The 20,145-nt window shown below is 44.2% G+C and overlaps 1 protein-coding gene across 3 annotated transcripts in view; it reads right to left on the bottom strand.

Annotated features, from left to right (window-relative positions):
• The window catches only part of LOC114878534 (irregular chiasm C-roughest protein-like), a 138,980-nt gene that overhangs the window by 108,904 nt on the left and 9,931 nt on the right, over positions 1–20,145 (bottom strand). For 2 of the 3 annotated variants that reach the window (XM_029192449.2, XM_029192450.2), the window contains exon 1: positions 3,046–3,173. In XM_029192449.2, coding sequence (XP_029048282.1) covers positions 3,046–3,173 — 128 coding nt within the window. Of the gene's footprint in view, positions 1–3,045; positions 3,179–20,145 lie in introns of those variants that run through there. The other variant, XM_029192448.2, reaches the window with a different exon arrangement.

The following is a 20,145-nucleotide window of genomic DNA, read 5'->3' as shown; positions in this document are numbered from 1 at the left end:
GGAATGTCGTTCCTTTACACCTACACACAGCGAGAGAAAGAAAATTCACCCTACCACCCTTCTTTTCGTGGATTTTATGGCGCAACGGGAGTCTGGCAGCATCGTTGCCAAATGGAAGGATAATTTCGCGAAACCGGGTCAAACTTTCGACGGGATCCGACACGCCGCGACGCGTTTTCCTTTTTTACCCTCGTTTTATTACGACAAACTCCGTTCCGTCGTTCGTATTCCCCTTTACCGATCTCTTCTAAATGCCTGGCCTGGTTTCTTTTTTTTTTTTGTTCTTCCTTTTTTTTTTTCCTCATCGAGATGAGACGACACCACGACGAGGAAATTCGTTGCAACGAGAGAAGAGACAAAGAGCCCGAACGAATTCACAGGCCGTGGAAATAAAAGGATTATTTTCGATTTGAAATTGCTACGGTTCGTCGAAAGCAGAGTATCGATATAGTAATTCAGCCGCGCCGTATCGTTTCTCGCGATATCGTATCGCGCGATAGGAAAAGCTTTCGCGAAACGAGAGGATCCTATCCAAGTTCGAATTTTCAACAGGGACCAGTCTTTGTTGCCGGTTAAAATGTCCTGGTAATATCCCGTCCCCTTCGCGTGCCGTTCATTTCGTTCCACTCTCAACCCCTGTTTCCCTAGTTTTATTTTATTTTACAGTTTCTTTTTTTTTTTTCTCCGTTCACTGTAATTCCATTCGAAATAGGCAACATCTCGCTGCGGCCTGTCGGATCGAGTCGATTGAAAACGAAAATATTGATGTTCGCGAGACTACGCGGCCGGCTACGCATCGTTGCATTGTGTTCATTTTCACATAGCACGCGTTTATTTGAACTTATTATTTCCAAACAAAAGAAAGTAATAATCGTTCGAAAAAAGTTCGGTTACTATACGACATCGAAAATTTGATTGTGTTCGAAAAGGCATTCAATGGATAATACCTATTGATATTTGTTGGTGCGCTCGTTAAGGGATGAAACGCCCGTTTATTTGGGAGTTTGTTAAAATATCGTGTTCGCGCGAGAAAAATGGAGGAAAAAAGTCACGTAGTTAAGCTTACGGGAAATGAAATTGAAGCCAGTAGTTCCCACTGGAAGCCTGCAGAAGAACCTATTTCTTGTTTTGTTTGTTATCGCTATCGCATCGAGTCGAAACAATACGCGACCCAGGGGAAGAAAGGATACCTGTTATGCTACAACGCATCGATAACATTGTCGGTTGGGAAAATTGGGTTATCATTGTTCCTTTTCACGTATAGAGTTTCCGAAATGGTGCAATTTATCCCTTGCACTCGAAAGGCTACTCGCATTCGTTATTTAGTTCAATAAAGCGGCTTAGATATTTAATTATACTCGATGTACGTTATGAAGATCAACGACCAGATCCGGTCAATTTTAGTTTCAGAGACACACGAAATTTTAATTTCAACGGTGATACGAGGTCTGTCAGTTGAGTAATTATATCAAATTGGGGGTCGCTTGACGAAGAAGCTGAAACCGCGATTACAACTTCTCCGATGTTATTTCACGTCGCGTCATGGAAAATGTAACCTCGGTGAGCTAATTAAAATACACGCTCGGATTACGAGACACCAGGTCAGGAGGATTTCAAGCATTAGGCAAATGCGGCACGCAGAGGACGCATTGACATTCGTGACCCGAAGCAAAAAAGGGTACCAGCTACGAACAACCGAGAACACCGGGACGATCGTGTTGCTTTTGTCTCGAAATTATTCAAAGCTCCCCGCTGCTTTTTCAACGCGCTCTAATCCTGTATCTTTAAGGCGAGATTACAGAGAGTTTCTTGCGTTCAGGTGTACGTATAATATTGCCAGAACTTGCAGTTAAAATTCGACCAACTTCATCTTTGACCTTTGAAGTATTGAACTTGTGTAACACACGTAAACAAACAACCGTTTATTAATTAAAAAAAGATATGAAACTTTTCATGGTATTAATACGTTCCATTTAAGTTGGTAATTGAAGAAGGAAGAACTTTGAAAGGGCAAGTTTGAAATCATTAAAAAGTTTTGAAAATCGAGTGTGTAGTAATTACTTTCATATATAGGTACCAACTTTTATATTAAATTTTGTTTCTCTAAAGTTTTGCAAGTGAACATTTAATAACCATTCTTCTAACAATGGAGTACAAATTGCGCAAAAGGAGAAAGAACGTCAGTTATTCCTCTACAGTTTTGATCAAAGAGCAAAATAATTAAACTTCGTTTTTCTCTTGTTACTCTGATAATTCGATAATAATCATTTGCACGGAAAATCAGTGAAATCGTTTTCGACAAATGCTTTTTCCTCGTTAATTACCTACCGGACATTAAGGCGGTCATTAATCACCGGCCAATCTGGAGCACGTCTTAACGTCGTATCTAACGCGTTACGCGTTTTCATATCGACCGCGTAAATTTCTTCGCAGAGTAATGCCGTTAAATTACCTCTCACACGATTTAATTCCCGCCTCTATATGCAATGGCAGCCTAATTCCAGGGAGATCGATACTTTAACGACGCGTGCCTTACATTTATCTCTCTGCTGTCCTCCGTGCTCCGTTCCGGAATCACCGAAAGCCCAATCTGAACGCGTTGCGTCGTCCGCAACGAGTCACGTATCGCGACAACCGTGGAATATCGATCCTCTGTGAATATTTCAAGACTCGCGCCACGGATACGCGTCGCACACAGGAGGAATCGTCGCTGTAAAAATGGCTCGTTCGTCGCTCTTTTTTTCATTTACAATCGCGATCAGGAACATCGGATCATCCAGGCGCGTCGTGTCGCGTCGCGTCTAGTCACCCGAAAGAATTCGTTCCGTTTTTCACAGCCACGGCTGCGATAACACGTGTAGGTACATAAACACGAGGAGGTTCGTTGCACCGAGTTTTCTACATAGTCACACATGCGCTCACGGAAGGTACACGCGAAACAGTGGCGGAGAATTATCAATGAAGTTGCTTAGTTGGAAAGCAACCCCCTACTATACAGAGCCTACCCCAACACCAATATCTACGATAAAAACATTTTTCACTTACCCATTCGTTGTTCGATGTCTCGATCCACTGCTCGCAAGATCCTCCTCGTTCTTGCCGGAAGTGCGTCGCGCCGACACCGCGTTCGAAGTAGAGAAATCCATGGTGTCCGCGGCGTGGAATCCGACCATTGTCACTGGAAATCAACGATACACTAGAACAACATTGCTCGACGAGCTGCACGTTCTATTCGAACGGATCACAATGTGACTAACCGGTCACTCGAATCTAATACCGCGACAAACGATACAGGACACGATGCGGTCACGTTCAGAAACACCGTCTCCGTTAACAAACCTCCCCAGTAGATATTCCCTATTTCTCTCAAAACTGTCACACGTGTTACAGAGTACCACGACTCACACGCGATACATGTTATGGATCACACACTCTTCAAGTCGCGGGCACACTGTTCGCGTCTCACCGAGTACCACTTGGTTGAGTAATCCCGATCCATTCGCGGCTACAAACAAGGATCTTCTTGGTATAATGGTAAATGGTATCACTGCAACGACATCGTCCCTAGAGCGGACCACCACTATCTTATCGGCGAGGACGATGCACGAGGCTCATACTGTCAGGAGGATGCGATCGAGACGGTGTCGAGATGCCCCGACGATCGTTGTCCGTCACCGTACAGCATCACGGCATTCGCGTAGCGTTACGCAGCACACACTCGCGTGTTTTTCCAGGGATCAGGTGGAGCACAGTGGAAACGATGAGTCGGGGATACGTTCCGAGAACGGACGGACGAACGTAGAGGAGCAAATATCAAGAGGGACACGAATAAACACCAGCCGGAAAGGAGCGCGAAACGTGACCGATCGCGAGTAAGGTCCTTCGTACTTATTGTTTTTCAACCAGCCAACGGCAACGGGGGTGAACTTACACGGGATATTAACCGACATCCGACTCGCGCGAGAGTTGGTACGAAACTAGTGGCGAGTTCTCGGTCGACTCTACTTGCATCCCCACCACCGTCCGCGTACCGTTCCCCCACCGCTCGACTCGCGTAAGGCACACGCGCCCCTTACCCCCTCCTTCTAATGGGCACGCACCGAGCTACCCGGAGCGTGACACACGCTCACGCTTCTGGTGGGGGCTACGGTCGCGTGGCGGGCTGCCCTCGCGGTGGGGGATGAGAGGGCAAAGGGGTATGCGATCCAAACGAAAGGGGAACGACACGGAAGCGGAGAGACAGAGAAGAAATGATACTCGGTGCGTTCGCGCAGGCGCCTTTCTCTCCTGCGGGAATGCATCCTCGTGAAATGCACGGTAAGTACGTACGGGATAACGAAGGCCGTGGGTGCAGAGACCTCTGCTGTTATGCCTCCAACGATGCACAGACGCTGACGACTGTGCTGGCCAGTTATACACTGGGTGTCTTGTAATTGATGAAACAACCGAAAAGAGTTTAATTTTATTCTAATAAAGAGGGACAATTATCGAGTGGTTACTGTATTGTACAGCCTGTTCCAAATAAATAATCCCATTTCTTCCAGTTGTAGCGTCAGTTACACGACAGCCAAGGATTATGAAAAGGTCGACGATCATCCCCTGGTTCAATGTTCAAGCGGCCCGCCTTGAGATGCAGCCAAACGAGGAACGTTCGGTCGTTCGGTGGATGTCGTTCCAGAAGGGCGATTAATGAGGTTCGAGACGGCGAACCGGTCGAGAGGAAGTAGAGAATCGCGAGGTGGAATGTCGAGGAACGTCAAACAGGCCGGGTAGAAGTTTGCTCGTATAATAGTGCAGCCTTGAGCGCGATATGTCTTTAGAGCTTAGGTTTCGCTCTACCGAAGGGTAAACGTTTGCCATCGACAAATATTTGAGCTAGTTCGCGGCGGAGATACTCGTCCGCTTCCTTCGGCCCGGTACATGTCCGACTTGCGGAGACCTCGTCATTAAATTTTGAATACATTTGAACTCGTTTGTCGGCGGTGCGCGAACGATGAACGAGAGGCGCGTGCGCCACCTGATCCTACTGCATGCGTCCTCCAGGAGAAATGTAGGTAAACGCGTATGTAGGGGAACGAGCGCGACAACGCCGAGGATGACGAGGAGGGCCGTCATCCGCCAGTAGGAAGCTCTTCAACGACAGCGACGACGATGATAACGAGAGTTACGCCGACGTTACACGCTGTCTGGAGGGAATACCCCGTCTCGTAACCGGGATACTCGGCGCCGTTGAATATTTTACATTCGTGCGCGACACTAAGGACGGACAACGCCGCTGAAAGGGGAGGGTTTGAAACGCGCGAAAGGGATGAGGCTGGAATCGCAGCTCGGAAACGGATCTCTCGTACAAATAGCCGCGCGTTGTACGCTTTATGTTTCTTTGTAATTTAAATTTCCCTACGACGAAACTCGGCAATTTATGACGACAAAGATAAAGAGAGGACCGGGAAGAACTGGTCAAAGTTTTCGGAAGGAACATCGTTCATCGAGAAACTTAATCGAAAAATTTCAGACACCTTGTGGATCTTGCCGAATCAGACTCGTGTTGAATATTTAAAAATCGTGGACCAAGTTTGAAAACTAGAAGGACTAAAGCTACTGTTGAATAAGATAGAAGGATGTAATCAAGATCGATTTCATCTAATTCGGCCTGGAGGAGAAGTGACCAACCCCCGGAGATGTAGAAATTAGAAGACGGCTGAGCAAAGCTTTGAGTGACATTTCGTTTGACGTAACCAACGGTGATAACGAGGAACGGTAGCGGGAGGTTACGTGCTTCCTCGAGAGGATATTAATCCGTAATGATGCACTCAGTCCGTTGGATCTTCCAAGTTTGCGTACTACGATGTAGACAGAGAGATATCGGAAGTAAGGAGCACCACGTACAGCTACAAGGGAACTGAACTTGCGACTCTGCCGCCCGTGGCAGCAACCAGTTTCATTGAAATTCATCCTCATGAATACTGTCAATGTATTCGATCGATGCTCCTATACTTTATCGATTAAAGTTCTCGATTAAAAACTTGTCCCTGTATCAATCAACCGATAAATATTGTGTATACGCCTTGTGTCTGACAAAATAAACTATCAGCAATACACTGCTATACAAGATGCATCGTCACGAAAACAAAACTAATAAATTCATTTAACCAGAAACAGCGCAAAGTGGTTAAAATAGTACATCCTGCAGAATACACCTTTATATAACCGTAGTTAAGTTATACGCTTATTAACCATATTTCCTTCTTCCTTTAATGCCTTAGTGCAAACATTTTCTCGAAAAATTCAAACGACGAAGGGATTTTCTCCTTCTATTTTCATTAGATCCCAACAACGCTTGCGCGTGCTCGCTTCTGCGGGATAGAAAAAATGTATGAGATAAAGGAAGAAGGGAGAGGTTAAGTCCCGGTCCTTTTTTGTCCTATCGGTGAGAACCGTCAGCTCTTGGGCGACGAGAGTCTCTCCTGCTGGAAGCTTGCTTGCTGGCAAATCCTCGGACACGAGATTAAACGGAACTGCGGCTTAATTGATTTTCTAATGTGCGGTATTAATAGATTGATCCGAAGCGACGACCTCGAAGTTTGCTATTGTCGCGCGATCGACCAACGACCGTGGCCCATCCTCCCCCTAGAAATCATCCGGCCAGCTAGCTATCGCTCTCAGCGACGAAAAGTCGATGAACCGTGTGAAACGTCGAGTAATTACCCGAAAGTAATGACATCGAAGAACGACCCGGTGCTACGATTACTGTTGTCTTAATAGCGACTCTCCGCTTAACCCATTTCCACCGGATCTTCACAATCAAATGGTCCGTACATTTTTCAATCTTGCATTATTCGAGCGACTTTAAAACGCATACAACTTTAGCCTCTTCTGGACAATTTTCTATCGCAACTATCGAGAAGGATTTATTCGCGCGCTGAATTCAAGGAAAATGCACGCCCTGCTCCAAGAATCCTCTTCAAGAACTTCCGTTTCCATCGTGAAATCATGTAGTTCTGGCAGAAAAATATCACAGATTCAGTTCAGCCCGGCTTACTCTTTAAATATTACAGAAACTTCGAGAGACAACATTTCTACGGCTTAATGCCCAGCTTCGCGACGCTCGAACGTTTCGTACAGTTTAAATTTTCAAACTGCTTATTGTCCCCGTCGCGACTTCTTCTCGTTCTTGGTGTTTTCTTTGAAAACAGTTGTCCCTCTCTTCCTTCACTTTCAGTTTCCTTCTTAATTTTCTTTTCTTTCCTATTTATCTCTGTTCCGTTGCAGCTGACAACCGAAGCGGATAAATGGTCCCGCGTGGTGCCGTTAAAACCGATTCTTCTAGAAATATTTGCAAGTGAATAATTTGTCTTAATTTTTTTAATTAATTTTTTGTTTCAATTATTATAAAGTTGAATAAACTGGCAATATCTTGCGGCTGAGACGTTGAATTAATGTCCACGATAGAATAAAGACGTCCCTTGACAGCAACAAAACAACTAAGGAAAAAGTTCAATCTCCAGCGATTGATTTGCTATTGTTGTACAACAGATGCCGCAGCAAGAGGGTTTAAGATCGGATCGCGATTACCGTGAAAAAAAAATCGCGTTTGAAACGTATCCCACATCGAGCGTTCACGTCGATATCTCGTATCCAAGAAGCATCGTGATTGATGAGCACCGTGTTCGAACCTGACGATGCAACCGCTGAAGAACGATCGCGACCCGTACCCAACTCGATAACTTAATAGAAGCAAAAGCGACTCGATAGACGAACTTCACTTCATTCCTGTAATTAATGGTTACAGGATGGAGGCTGGGTCGATCATTTTTCCAAAGTTCCTTTTTAACGAAGAATTAATCGAGGAAAACAATTGACTTCGCTTCTTCATCTTGCCCGCGAAAAATACAGCTTTCTGCTCGCGTCGCGTCATCTCCGTCGTTCTCCTCCCTCATCTTTTATTCAGCTTCTTTAACGGGAAGCGTTCGCCTGGCTCATAAATTAATCGTTGCATCGCGTCACAGCGGAAAGCGTTATTTATAATGTTCACGGAGTATCCCGGGTGGCCCGGGGACACCGGTGAAATATCGTTGGACGCCTATTAAAAGGCAAATTTATATCAGGAACAGTATGTTACGGGGCAAGGCTTGTAAGCCAGATTTAAAACTACTTATCCGGGCCGGATTTTCCCGGTCTTTCCGGGGACGAGAGTAAATTCCAAAAGTCGGACAAATTCCAGGTCACACCTTTGGAATCGCTTTACTCGAGAGGAGACGCGACGCACCAGAAGGGTTCCATCGCGAGGAAGAACGACGAGCGCGGTCAGGCTGCTGTCGCCTTGTTCGGACCGGATTTTTGCAGCACGCGCCACGCGAGATAAACTTCGCCCATATTTGCCTACAACTTGGCTCCAGCAAGAAACGAACGAGGGCGAAAGGCTGGAGGATATGGCGGAAAAAAGAGGTCGGACATATTGCCATGGTGGCATAATGCCAGCCGGAATTTCCGCGAGGCGTCCGGACGTAAATTGAATCGAGAGGACTGTCTCGAGGATAAGCTACGAAAGTATGTTTATGACTCGTCCGATGCCAACTCCATCGCCTTTTATTCGCATCTAATTTCAACCTCTCTGTCTACTCGTTACTTGCAGATTATTGGACAGAAATATATGATACCATGAAAATTACCTTCTTAGAAGAAAGACTTAATATTGTGTTTACGTTAAACAATACTACATTTGTGTGTCCCTTGAAGGGGTGCCTCATAATTTTATCCACCAGTGTAGGCGTGTTTCGATGTTCCCGCGCGGATAAGCACCACGTCCGACCGGCAAACGTAGCAACGCGATAAGGGTCGTAAGGATTTCCGTGAGAGTCGGAGTGTTTTCCGATAATATTATAAATTTTAACCTGATAATTCGAAATCTCCGTTGTGGACGCCTCGTAATATCGCTGAACAAATCGATTACGCGGCTATGTATCCGACCTGGATATTCGATCCTGTAGCCAACTCTTCTGCAGAGTGCGCGAAATAATAAAATTCCCAGACAATTGGAACACGACCTTGTCTTCGAAAATTGTCGCGGATACCTCTTTCCCTTCGCGATTTTTCGCGTCATCGAAACTTCTGCACGATCTCGTGTCCCCGAAATTCATCGATCCTTTTCTCGGACGGTCGAGCATAGAACGGCTATTTTTATTTTACGATACCTTTGATTTCGTATGCCGGATACGCCGACGTTTCACATTTTCAAGGCTTGCCAGCTCGAACGGGGATGATTGCCAATAACGCCGGCTACGAAGAAAATATATTTTTCCCTGCCGGGTTATAACCTCTTAATCGAGCTATTTTGTCGTCACTCACTACCATGCGCGCTATTTCTTAACTATATTTTATCCTGCGACCTTCTTTGCCTGCCTATTCCCAGAAACGATGCGAATTTCACTCGCCACTTCGACGTTGAATAATTTCTAAGAGTACTTCTCTGTCTGGCAATTCTTACTCCTCTCGACATTTCGCATTGTTCCGTTTTCTTCTTTTTCCCGGTCGTTTCATCCGTACGGAACGAATGAATCGTTAATCGATCAGTTTTACAATTTCTCCGAGTCAATATTATTTCATCACGTTCAAACCATATATATGTAAGTACATATGTACGTAACGTACTCAAACGCGTATTTCGAGTCGGATCTTTCGTTACGTTCGCCTATTGATACAAGCTTCATTAATGCGATTCACTTTCTAGAGAGTATAGGCTACAAGTTAATTCGAAGGGAAATTAAACCGAATTTTCCTCTAAAGAGATTTCAGAATACGATTTTCCTCCGCCGTTGCCAACAGCAAATATCGTGTAGAAATAATTTCAAGAGAGAATACTTTATTTTGTCAAAGAAGAACCATTATTTTCTTTCTTAAAAAAAAAAAGCATATATTCCGACAGCAAATTTTTGCTGGATGCTTTAACATCAAGAGTAGGAAGCTTCAAGATTTCTGGCATCTTTTGCAAGAAACAATAGTGATGTTCTTTTCGCCCTGATATTTTTTTTGGAAGTACCTATATATTCTTTTCTATGGACCGCAAACTGGAACAACAGGCTGGCTTTTTATTGAAAGTTCTATTATCGACGACGAAGAAAACGATTCCTGGCGCGATACTTTGCAGACGATTTATCCGTTTCGTTTCCAAGACGATCTCTCGCGGCGACGTAAAGACGCACCAAAGCCATCGACCGGTATGTCAAAGTGTGTCGAGTGGCATGGATGTGTTTCAAGTTTTTCCTTCTTCCGTCTACCACGAGACGCTCCTTTTTCTTTGGCACTCGTTCTTTTATCTTCCTCTTTCCCAACGGCGAAGCAGAACTTTCACAGAAATACCAATTTGTCGAATTATTGCGTTCAAAAGGGTCGCTCAGTCTGCTCTCGACTTTTATGCGAGAGACAGTCCCACCCTCTCGCACCCTTCTGCTTCTCTCCGCTAGCGGCAACGCGCCGTCGATGCAAACGTTTCTCGACCTCGGATAAGTCGAAATTAATATTACGACTGGAAAGTAGTCTCGATAAGGCTCAAGTGCCATACGGTGCTGACGATAAAACTGCTTATTGCTTCTTCACGAGTTTTCTTTTAACGAGTTTATGCGGTGCCTCGAGTGATCCTTGTCGCTATTGTGCCTACGGATTCTGTCGTGAATATTACTCGAGCTTTTCAGCCTTTCAAAGGTACTTAAACTTCTCCTGGATCACTTGTAAACACTTTCTTTTATGGCGGTTGGATTGTTCAATATTAAAATAGTACTCTACGTGTGTTTAAGTTGATTGAATCTCGGCGGATATAATCTTTCGGCAAACGGTGGTTACGGGGTGATTGATACGTTATCGGTAATGTATGACTACCTCGCGTTTTTGGGCAAAGTATGAAATATCCGAATTATTTTAATATTATATAAACTTTTCCTAAACGTTGTATGTAATATCCAGACATAAAATGACAAATACTACTTAGGCAAAGTACTAAAAGAGAGTCATAAAGGCATTTTTATTGAAAAGAGGTATACGACAAAGAAAGAAATACAAAATAAAGTACAGGACTTTTTTATTGAGGAAAATAAGAAAAAATAAAATATGAACCTACTTGTTGCAACAAGGAAGAAAAGAATTTAATTTAGAATTGCACTCAATTGTCTTTCTTACTGAAAAAGAGAACTTGAAAAGAGAATCATGAAAGAGCCTTAATTAGAAATACATAAATGAAAAAGGAAAATACGAATATAAGAATCACTTTATCTTACGATTGTTCTTAGAAAAAATTGTTTCCTGACACACGTTGAAATGGCAAGAAACGTTGCTATGAATTTATTGGTAACGAGAGGAAAGATGGATCCAGTTTCATGAATGCGTTCCTCGCGACCGGAATCGATTGTGCATATGGGACATAATTTGTCCGTCGACTGATCCTAAAGCACGCTCGTGTATTTTCAATGAAACTCTATTGTGCGAGTCAAGAGATTTATCGAAGGGATCGGATGCGTACGAGATCCGCATAATTCCGAGGTAATAAGGCAACGACGTCCCCGTTGGATCGATGTCGCAAAATCACTGCTAGATTCGCAACTTATCAGATAATGTCAGTTAATGCAACCGCATTTGAACGGACCTTCATTGTTCCGAGACCGGAAACTCCTTTTCTCGCTCCATCCGATTACGTTCAGTTCAATTAAACGTCCGAAATCAACTTTGTCCTCGATTTTGATCCTAATGAGCGGACAAAAAACTCCGACGGGGAACATCGTTTTTAAATGATCCTACAACGTCGCTGTCGGGCTAAAAAACCCATCGAAAGTTTAATTATAAAAAAAAAATTATTCTATAAAATTCCATCAATGAATTTGAATATCAAGAACACGTGTTTGCTGGTAGAGCTTAATTGAAAGCGACACGTGGCATGATTACGAGTGAAGCGGCTCGAGCAAAGTGGCTCCGTAGAAGAGGAGCGTTAATAATCGACCGCGACTACTTGTTAAAACGAGTCTGATTACCGGCCGAATATTCCTCTTTGAACAACACTTTCCAGACTCGTTGAATTTCCCAACCATCAAAACTATTCTCCTGACCCTTTCAATTACACTTCCCATATGCAAGGATAAACACCGCGTATAGATCGACCGAAGGATGTAAGAAACGCGGTTCTCTCGCGTCCTCGTGTTTTTGTTTCAGCAGGAAAATCTGAAATCGTTTCCAAGCACTTAGGTCGTACTCGAGGCGGCCACTAAGTCACAATACGGCGTGGAGTGGTGTAGCCTCGTGTCTCTCTAAATCTCGAGCAAATCTTGCGGAAGTGCGCGGTTGAGCTGGCGCTGGCTTTCCTCGTCACCCTCGACTTCCGATAGCAAGCGGTGGGGTTAATCGCGAAACAAGCGACGAACGCGAAAGTTCGACGGATAAGAAAAATGGAAAGAGATGAACGATCGTTCGACGTCGAGGAGAATTGGCCTTATCGTTAAGGAGTAAGATAGGGTAAGCTAAGGTGAAGGTAAAGGGAAGCTCGGAGTTGATTCTCGGTTAGGGTACGGAACGAGACTCGGGGAGTGGGTTTGATAAATGCCATGACATCACGAGAGCAATTATCCCTGCTACACTCTATTTGCAGTTCCCTTGCTCTTTTACCTTACCCCGCTCTGACCTCGCCCCCTTTCTGTCAATGTCTGCCGAATCAAATCGTTTCTCTGCTCTCAGTATCTTCGCGATTTGTAAGCTGATCGTTACAAATCTCGATGGATCAACTATATTACATATTCCGGCTTTTCGGTACTATCGGGATAATCTAATAGTAATCATGGTTAGCTGATCGCCACTGTCAAAGCAACGAGAGAAAAATAATTTCCCGGGGCTGGTAGAATGCAACAGCAACGCGGTAACGAGTTAAACCGCGAAATTTGAAAGGAACGGTGGGTTCTTTGATCGAGACCACCACACGGTTTCCGCGTTAATGAATTCTTTTAGCGGGGAACAACGGTGACCCCTTTTTCGTCGTGTTTCGCCCGTCTCTTTGTCTCGATATTCGCCTATTAATAAGAGTTCCGCTACCTGCTATCGCTGCATTCTCTTTTGTAATAATAAAACAGAAGCGAGAAAAAAAGGTCACGTTGGATCAAAGACCGGATAGAGGATATACAATTCGATACCGTAATGCCAGAAATTAGAGATGGGTAACAAATGAGAAGTGTCTGATGTTTCGTCGAGAATCGCCGTTATTCTTCAACGAAAGGATGAAGAAGAAGAGGCTGGCAAGGAGATAGTTTGTCCGACGCTCTCGCCACCCTTGTTGCGTGCACGTTCGGTGATCGCGTGATCCTTCACCATTACCAAAATTCCAAGAAACGCTTTTGGCAAAATGCGAGAACGTACCGTACGCTCTTTGAAAAATAATTTGCCTCAAACATCTCTCGTTAAAACGAAGAGACAAACTTCAGCTCGACCGATTTTACAACCTCGCTTGATCTCTCGATCTTTCAGCAAAATAGTAATTATTTATCTTTACTATTTTGACTCTTCAATTACTGCTGCAATTTGTTTCCGTATAAATATAAAAGCTTGACGTTATGGAGTTTTAATGAAATTATTCAAAAGCATAATGAAACTTAACGGAAGTTCCGAGGTAATTAGCAACAGAAGTTCAGAGACGTCCATCGAATGTTAAGTAGCTGAATTTAGTAGACGTTTTGATTACACAGCTTGTTCCTTCGTCGGGTTAAATGGCGCACGTTTGCTTCTTCGTGATTCCATTCTATTACGTCCTTTTGCGAAAATATTTCTTATCAAGTATAACTGCTCACCTTTGTTGCTTTCATTGTGCACAGCTTATATTAGGCAAGATCTTCTCGCTACCCTGTTTTTTGTTTCTTTCTTATAGAACGAACAAGAGACAGAATATTTGTACCAGGATCCGAGTAACCTTTGGCGAATCACCTACACTTTTCCACCATTTCACCCTGTTTTCTTACTCGAATACGACGTTAACATTCTCCTTCGTTCAGATACGCTGGACGATCCCTTGCGCACCGATGCACAACGAATTATCGCTCGATTCGAATCCATAAACACCACTTTTAACCGCTTTACCTCGCACGCTGCTGAACGAATAAAAACCGACACGCGAATAACTGTTGATCGTAAACGTACTCGTAAAAATCGTTTGCGTTCCGTCCATTCTCATTCGTTTTGTTTCGATACGTTATACCATTGATTAAACTTGCAAGTGTATAGAATATTATAGTAAAGTGATATACCCGGACCGATTTTTCCTTGTAATCTAACGATCGGCAAATTGGTTGGCGCGAGAGATGGGTAAAGAGTTAGAGAGCAGGGCCCGAAGAGGTGGAAAAGGTCGACGCGAGCAGCCTCGCCACAACCACCTTGTTATCCTTGCTTTCAGGACCGCGAATTAACGGCAGATCCGATTATACGAGTCATTTACGGTCCGTTTCGCCATCGACGATGCCGGCAACGAAGCGGTTCCGGCACGACCCATTTCCACTCGTTCGAAATAGGAGCCTGCCTTTCGAATATTATCATTCGAATATAGCCCTCACCCCATCCCGAGCCTCCCCCTCGCTTCTCGCCCATCCACCATTCGGCTCCATTATCTGCCGCGGCACAACTACTCGAAACTCGGCGCACCATTAAACTATGGGGTCAATTTGTCCGGAACGCGTACAGCCCCGGAATTACGTCCACTGGACTCGGCTGAAGGGGCCAACAGCAGGAGGAGGAGGAGCGAGGGGCACAGGTTTCATACACGAGATTACACTTGTTCCCCATTAATTTGACGCGAGATCGATAATCTAGCCGGTACTGGCTTCCCGGTGTTAACCTGCCACAAGGAAAGAAACAGCGAATGTTGCTCCTGCATTATTCCAATATCGCGGAAACCATTCGGTATTAATCCTTGGTCCATCGAGGCAACGAAAATTTAACTTTATACCCTGTTTTATTTTCTCATTAAAAAATCTACGGCCAAATTTGATCCAACATCTGGCAGCTTCCTATTTCGTTGCGAATTTAACTGAACTTCTGTCGTAAGTTTTGTTATTCACATTTAACGGGAAAATGTATTCGAGCTGAGTCGTTGTCAAATATTTGAGTAGCCACTGGATGATAATGATAGACGTGGACACTCGAAAACGACGTGGAATTGGAAAGCGAAACGTTTCATTGTCGAATAGTAATTTCCACCAGTGAGACACTTACGATATGCAAATTGCAACCATTTCGACGAAGCAAGCAGCATCGAATCTCTACTATTCTCGGAGTGGAAAATATTTATAAAAATCCTATTGTCGAGTAACAACAGAGATGCAAAAAAAATTCTTTGAAAATGTTACCTGTCCGACCGCGGTAACTCGCGAAAGGATGCGCACAGAAAAGTGTCAGGAACACATTTTCCGGTTTTCACCAAGTTGGATGTAATTCCGCGACCCCTGACGGCCGTCTAACTTCTGACGGTTTTGTGGCCAGGGTGATTTTAAAGTTTCTCTGCACCATTTTTTTGATTCTGCTTTGTACGCCATTTGAGCGCCCATGATGAAAGCTCTTATCAACGCGTAAAACGACGCAACATTTCAAGAAACTTACAATTAGTTACGCGGCAAAATTTTATTTTTCCTCCCTCCGTGAACTCAGGTGCGCCGGATTGTGAAATTTATGGAACTTCGAATTAAGACGCAGAGGAGTAAAACTTTCGACCAAGAAGTTCATAGGACAGCACAAGTTCAACGAACATTTCGAATCAACTGAAGGATACAAGATTTACTGTGCAAGTAACTTGAGAAAAAATATTGTTCATAAGGCATATAACGTAGCACCGTTTACGAAAAGAAATCCATCGTCATCGATCATCAAAGAACACGAGTCGACGGATCCGTTACTGCGGTAACGATTTCCGTCTAATTATAAGGGCAGGATCGAGCATAATTTTTCGCCTAACTATGACGACGATGGTGGCGAGAACGAAGAAATCGTATCAAACCCTCGTTAGAAAGAGGGCAAGGAAAACGTGGTTCGTCGAAACGACGATCAATCACGATTTTCCCCGGTCCTCGTCAGTCGGCGCATGCATATACGTTCCGGTACAGGGACGAATGAGGTCGTTGAACCGTTTCTTTAGGTCCACGTCCAAAAATACACGGTAACCGGGGAGAAACGACAGAGTCGTAACGAGAAACGTAACGCAGACGACAAGGGAACGAAGAATCGGAGAGAATGGGTTAGAAAAGGGAGAAGGCGGGGTGGAAGAGGGAAAGACGAAGAAGGGGAGAAAAGCGAGCACAATGCTAAGCGGAGAAACTGCGGTGACAAACAGTGGACTGCAGTTAGAGAGAGGAACGGAGAGACAAAACACGACGAATAGAAGAGAAGCGACAGAGTCGGGGATGAATATACAGGGTGATATCTAATGGTCCTTGTAACCGCAAAAATTCTGATTCCATGTAAAAAATATGACTAAAATTTTTGCATACGTAATTTCATTTGTCAAACAGCATCGTACAATTTACTCTTGTTTCATCGTGTAGAATCTTAATTCTTCCGGTTGCATCTACCAGTTACACGACACCCTGTACATCGTGATGCGACTCTTCACAGAGCAAGAATTACTCTTCTCTCATCTATTCTTTCCACGCGGTTATTATGGTAGCCAAGCTATTCTTGGATAAAGAGAAAGATGGAAGAGATGGTCGAAGCGGTGGGCAGGGGTGGCTTCAAGAGCAGGAAGAGGGCTGAAGTCTCAAACAAAAAAGAACGGCGATCGAAAGCGAACGGAAGCTTTCACAGTCGACCGGGTACGCTCGACTTTTCTGTATTCGAATCGAATCGATTTGCCTCTTCGGGGATAACGTCGATGTTCGGTGCGTCTGCCTCGGAATCCGGCCACAAGCGTTCCCCTTGATCCGCTAGTTAGGTACACGCGAGCCAAATACGCGTGTATGAGTTGGAAAAAGTTCTGAAAGCTTTGGTTTCACGGAGAACCGAACAACAGTACCTCTTTATCTTTTTCTTTTAATTTTATTTCAATAAACACAGAGGACAGCGACTCGAGAATGCAGTGGCAATCAAATTTCTCTGATACAGTGGTCAGCAATGAACGATGGCGAACTTCACTTTGAAGAGGTAGCTACGCGAACGAATTCATCGATGATCCATTGAAATTCGTTCATCGCGTTTTCGCTTCAATTTTGTCGTTTTCTCTTTTACATTTACAATCTGTACCTTTGAGAACACGAACACGTCACCAGGTAAATTCTCTCATCGCGACGTACTTTTCAAAGTGGAGCATCGATTTGCTACTTGTTTCACGCACATCGTTCACGCTCGACCGAAGAAATGGGGAGAAGAGAGACGCTAACTTTTTTATTCCAGAACAGTTCTTCGTTCACCTTTCGTCTAACGTGGAACCCGTTTCCTCTCTCTTTCTCTAACCCCGTTGGCGAATTATTAAAATCCCCCGCAGTCGCGACCACGGAGACGGGACGCAACTTTTTCAATTCTCGCCGCTTGAAAGTTCGCTTGGAACCAGGTGAAGGCTGCGTTACGAATTTGCTCGAAACGCAGCGGAATGAAATTTCCATGGAGCGTGAGAAAAAGGAAAGGAAAAAAAATGCGCGAAATTATCGTCGCGCCAGGATTCTCGGCTGTTCCCTCTAGATACGAGTAGGAGCAGGAGTTTGCCCGTTAATCGGGTCGAAAACGGAGGCGGAGAGGAAAGACGCACTATTTCATCGTTAGAACAGGTTAGCCGGTCGACGACGGCTTCTACGCCCATGCGCTAAATCCATGATTTACTTCCCGGCGAGCCGAGTTCAAAGGGAAGAAGGGTCTCGTCGGAGCCAAGAGAAACTTTAGTCTCCACTTCGGAGACGTCTCGAGTGCATCTCGTCCCTCTGGCCTCTGAATTTAACATCGAAACTGTGTCGATACTTCCCTCTCGCATCACGATGTCTAGTCGACGATAAAAGTCCAACATCCTCTTCTCGCGGTCACGACCACGATCACGCTGCCATGCCGGTGTCGAAGGAGGATCGAAAACTTGTCCGTCCATCGCGTCGTTGCGATATTAGATCAAGATAAATTAAGCGGTTTCGCTGGCCCAGCTAAATCTGACCTCGGTATGCCGAACAACGAACCAGACACTACCACTGGTTGCCATCGACAGGCGAAAACTTCTTAACTACACCACTGTAACTAACTTGCCAACAGTCTCGTCTTTACCGAACTTAACCGATGAATAACTGCAAAATAATCAGCTTGAATATTCATGGCAAGTTCCAAGCGCATCGTTGTTGGATTATTTGTTTTCTTCTCCTTGCCTACGGTCTGAGACAGTCTATCAGAGTTTCTGCATATATTAGTTACCCTGTATTATTAGTTCACTTTTCCTTCTCACCTTTCACATAGGTAATTCATCGTCAAGTTATTGCACGCTAAACAAACTGCGAATGGTTTCTACGATTCGTAAAAATGTTAACCGTTAGGTAACCGCATCGTTTACGAGGTAATATCGCACGACGAATATTATTTACGCGCAACGGAACCCCTTTCCTCCAGAACCACCCACTTTTCGCTCGATTCTGTCCAATAAATATTCCTAGCTGGTCGTACGAACGATGAAAATTAATCGGAGGTTTTAATGGAAATTCAGCGCGTTAAAACGGCGCCCAACGTTCTCGTAATTTCTTCGTTACACCCCGTACGCGTTTTACGCTCAGATTTTTTTTTCCAACAAGTAACGTGGTTCGAGACTGCCTCAAAGATTTATCGATCGCGATAACGAATGTTTCGAGATCGTCAAACTGTTCTCAGCGGCGCAATCTCGGTAACCCTTTCGCTATCTCATCTGGCTCGTTTCCATTCGTCGCATCGCTTCGCTCTAATTACGAATTTACCGGGACAAGTAGGTTTAATTTGTGGAGCGAATTAGCCGGGGTCTTTTCTCGCGCCTCGAAAGACTCTCGGTTAAAGATCGCGGCCCGGACGCTGGAGAGACGTAATTCACCGGAAGTCCTGTCGTACTTCACACCAACTAACGAAGAAGAGGAAAGCTGGAGGTAATTGCAAAAATCGTCCAACGAAGATTTACCGCGACGTTTCGAGGCCAGAATTATTAGTTTTCTTCGTTTGCTCAGCTACAATGCGTATTCTTTGCAACACCTGGATAGACCATGAAGGTAATCGAACGGGTATCGATACTTAATGCGCAAATTCGTGTGATCGGTATCATAAATTTAATTTGACGCGTCCTGTTCACGATGATGGAATGCAAACAGCTGTGTTTAACACGGTACTCTATATAACACGAATTATTAACACGCCGCAGCAATCGAGCCAGTTAATTAGCGATTAGAGGACAATTTAAAACACGACAATCGAGGATACCAAACTGGTTTGATTCGTTTGAAAAAGTGTTCCTATCAGAAAGCGTACGAGTTATTTAAACTCAACAACAATTAAATTCCGCAACTCAAATATTTTAAACAAATAATTGCTATTTGTGATTCAAAGCGGACCGTGCCCCGAGCGAGTCTCCGTCCTCTCTAAATATCAGCGGCAGGTGTACAATAATAATATCCACAGAACACAGTCTGTTGCCGTTCAACGAGAAAAAGCGGATTAAAAATGTCGAAATACACGTTGTTTTCAAAGGGCTGATTTAAATTTCGGATGAAACAATTGTGGCGATGGCTGATCTGTTTGTTGAATTAATAAATAATTCCAAAATAAAAGCAGTAGAATAATTTTCAATATCAGTAAAATCGCATTAACAATATGCATAACTTGAAACATCATCGATTCCGTGACAATTGAATGAAATTTTACGATCGTTTCCTTGTTTCGTTAAAATTGGTAATAGAAATAAGAGCAGAAAAGGAGAATTGATAGGCAAATAGAGAGATTTCGGGCAGTAACAATGTGGACACAATACGTGAAAGAGCGAAATAAATAAATTAATTGCATTTTGTAGTAGTGACGGGACTGTTGCGGAAAATCTAGCGATATTGCGTGTGGCATTGATCCCGCTAATAAACGAAACAATGTTACGAGGGTGAACGCAGAGCGTGCCAAGCGAAATGAGTTTTCCGTGGTATAAAACGCGCGACGCGACGGCCTGATTGCCCG

This window comes from Osmia bicornis, chromosome 1, assembly GCF_907164935.1.
Source record: "Osmia bicornis bicornis chromosome 1, iOsmBic2.1, whole genome shotgun sequence".
Classification (NCBI taxonomy): Eukaryota; Metazoa; Arthropoda; class Insecta; order Hymenoptera; family Megachilidae; genus Osmia; species Osmia bicornis.
This window is presented reverse-complemented; position numbering and strand designations above follow the sequence as displayed.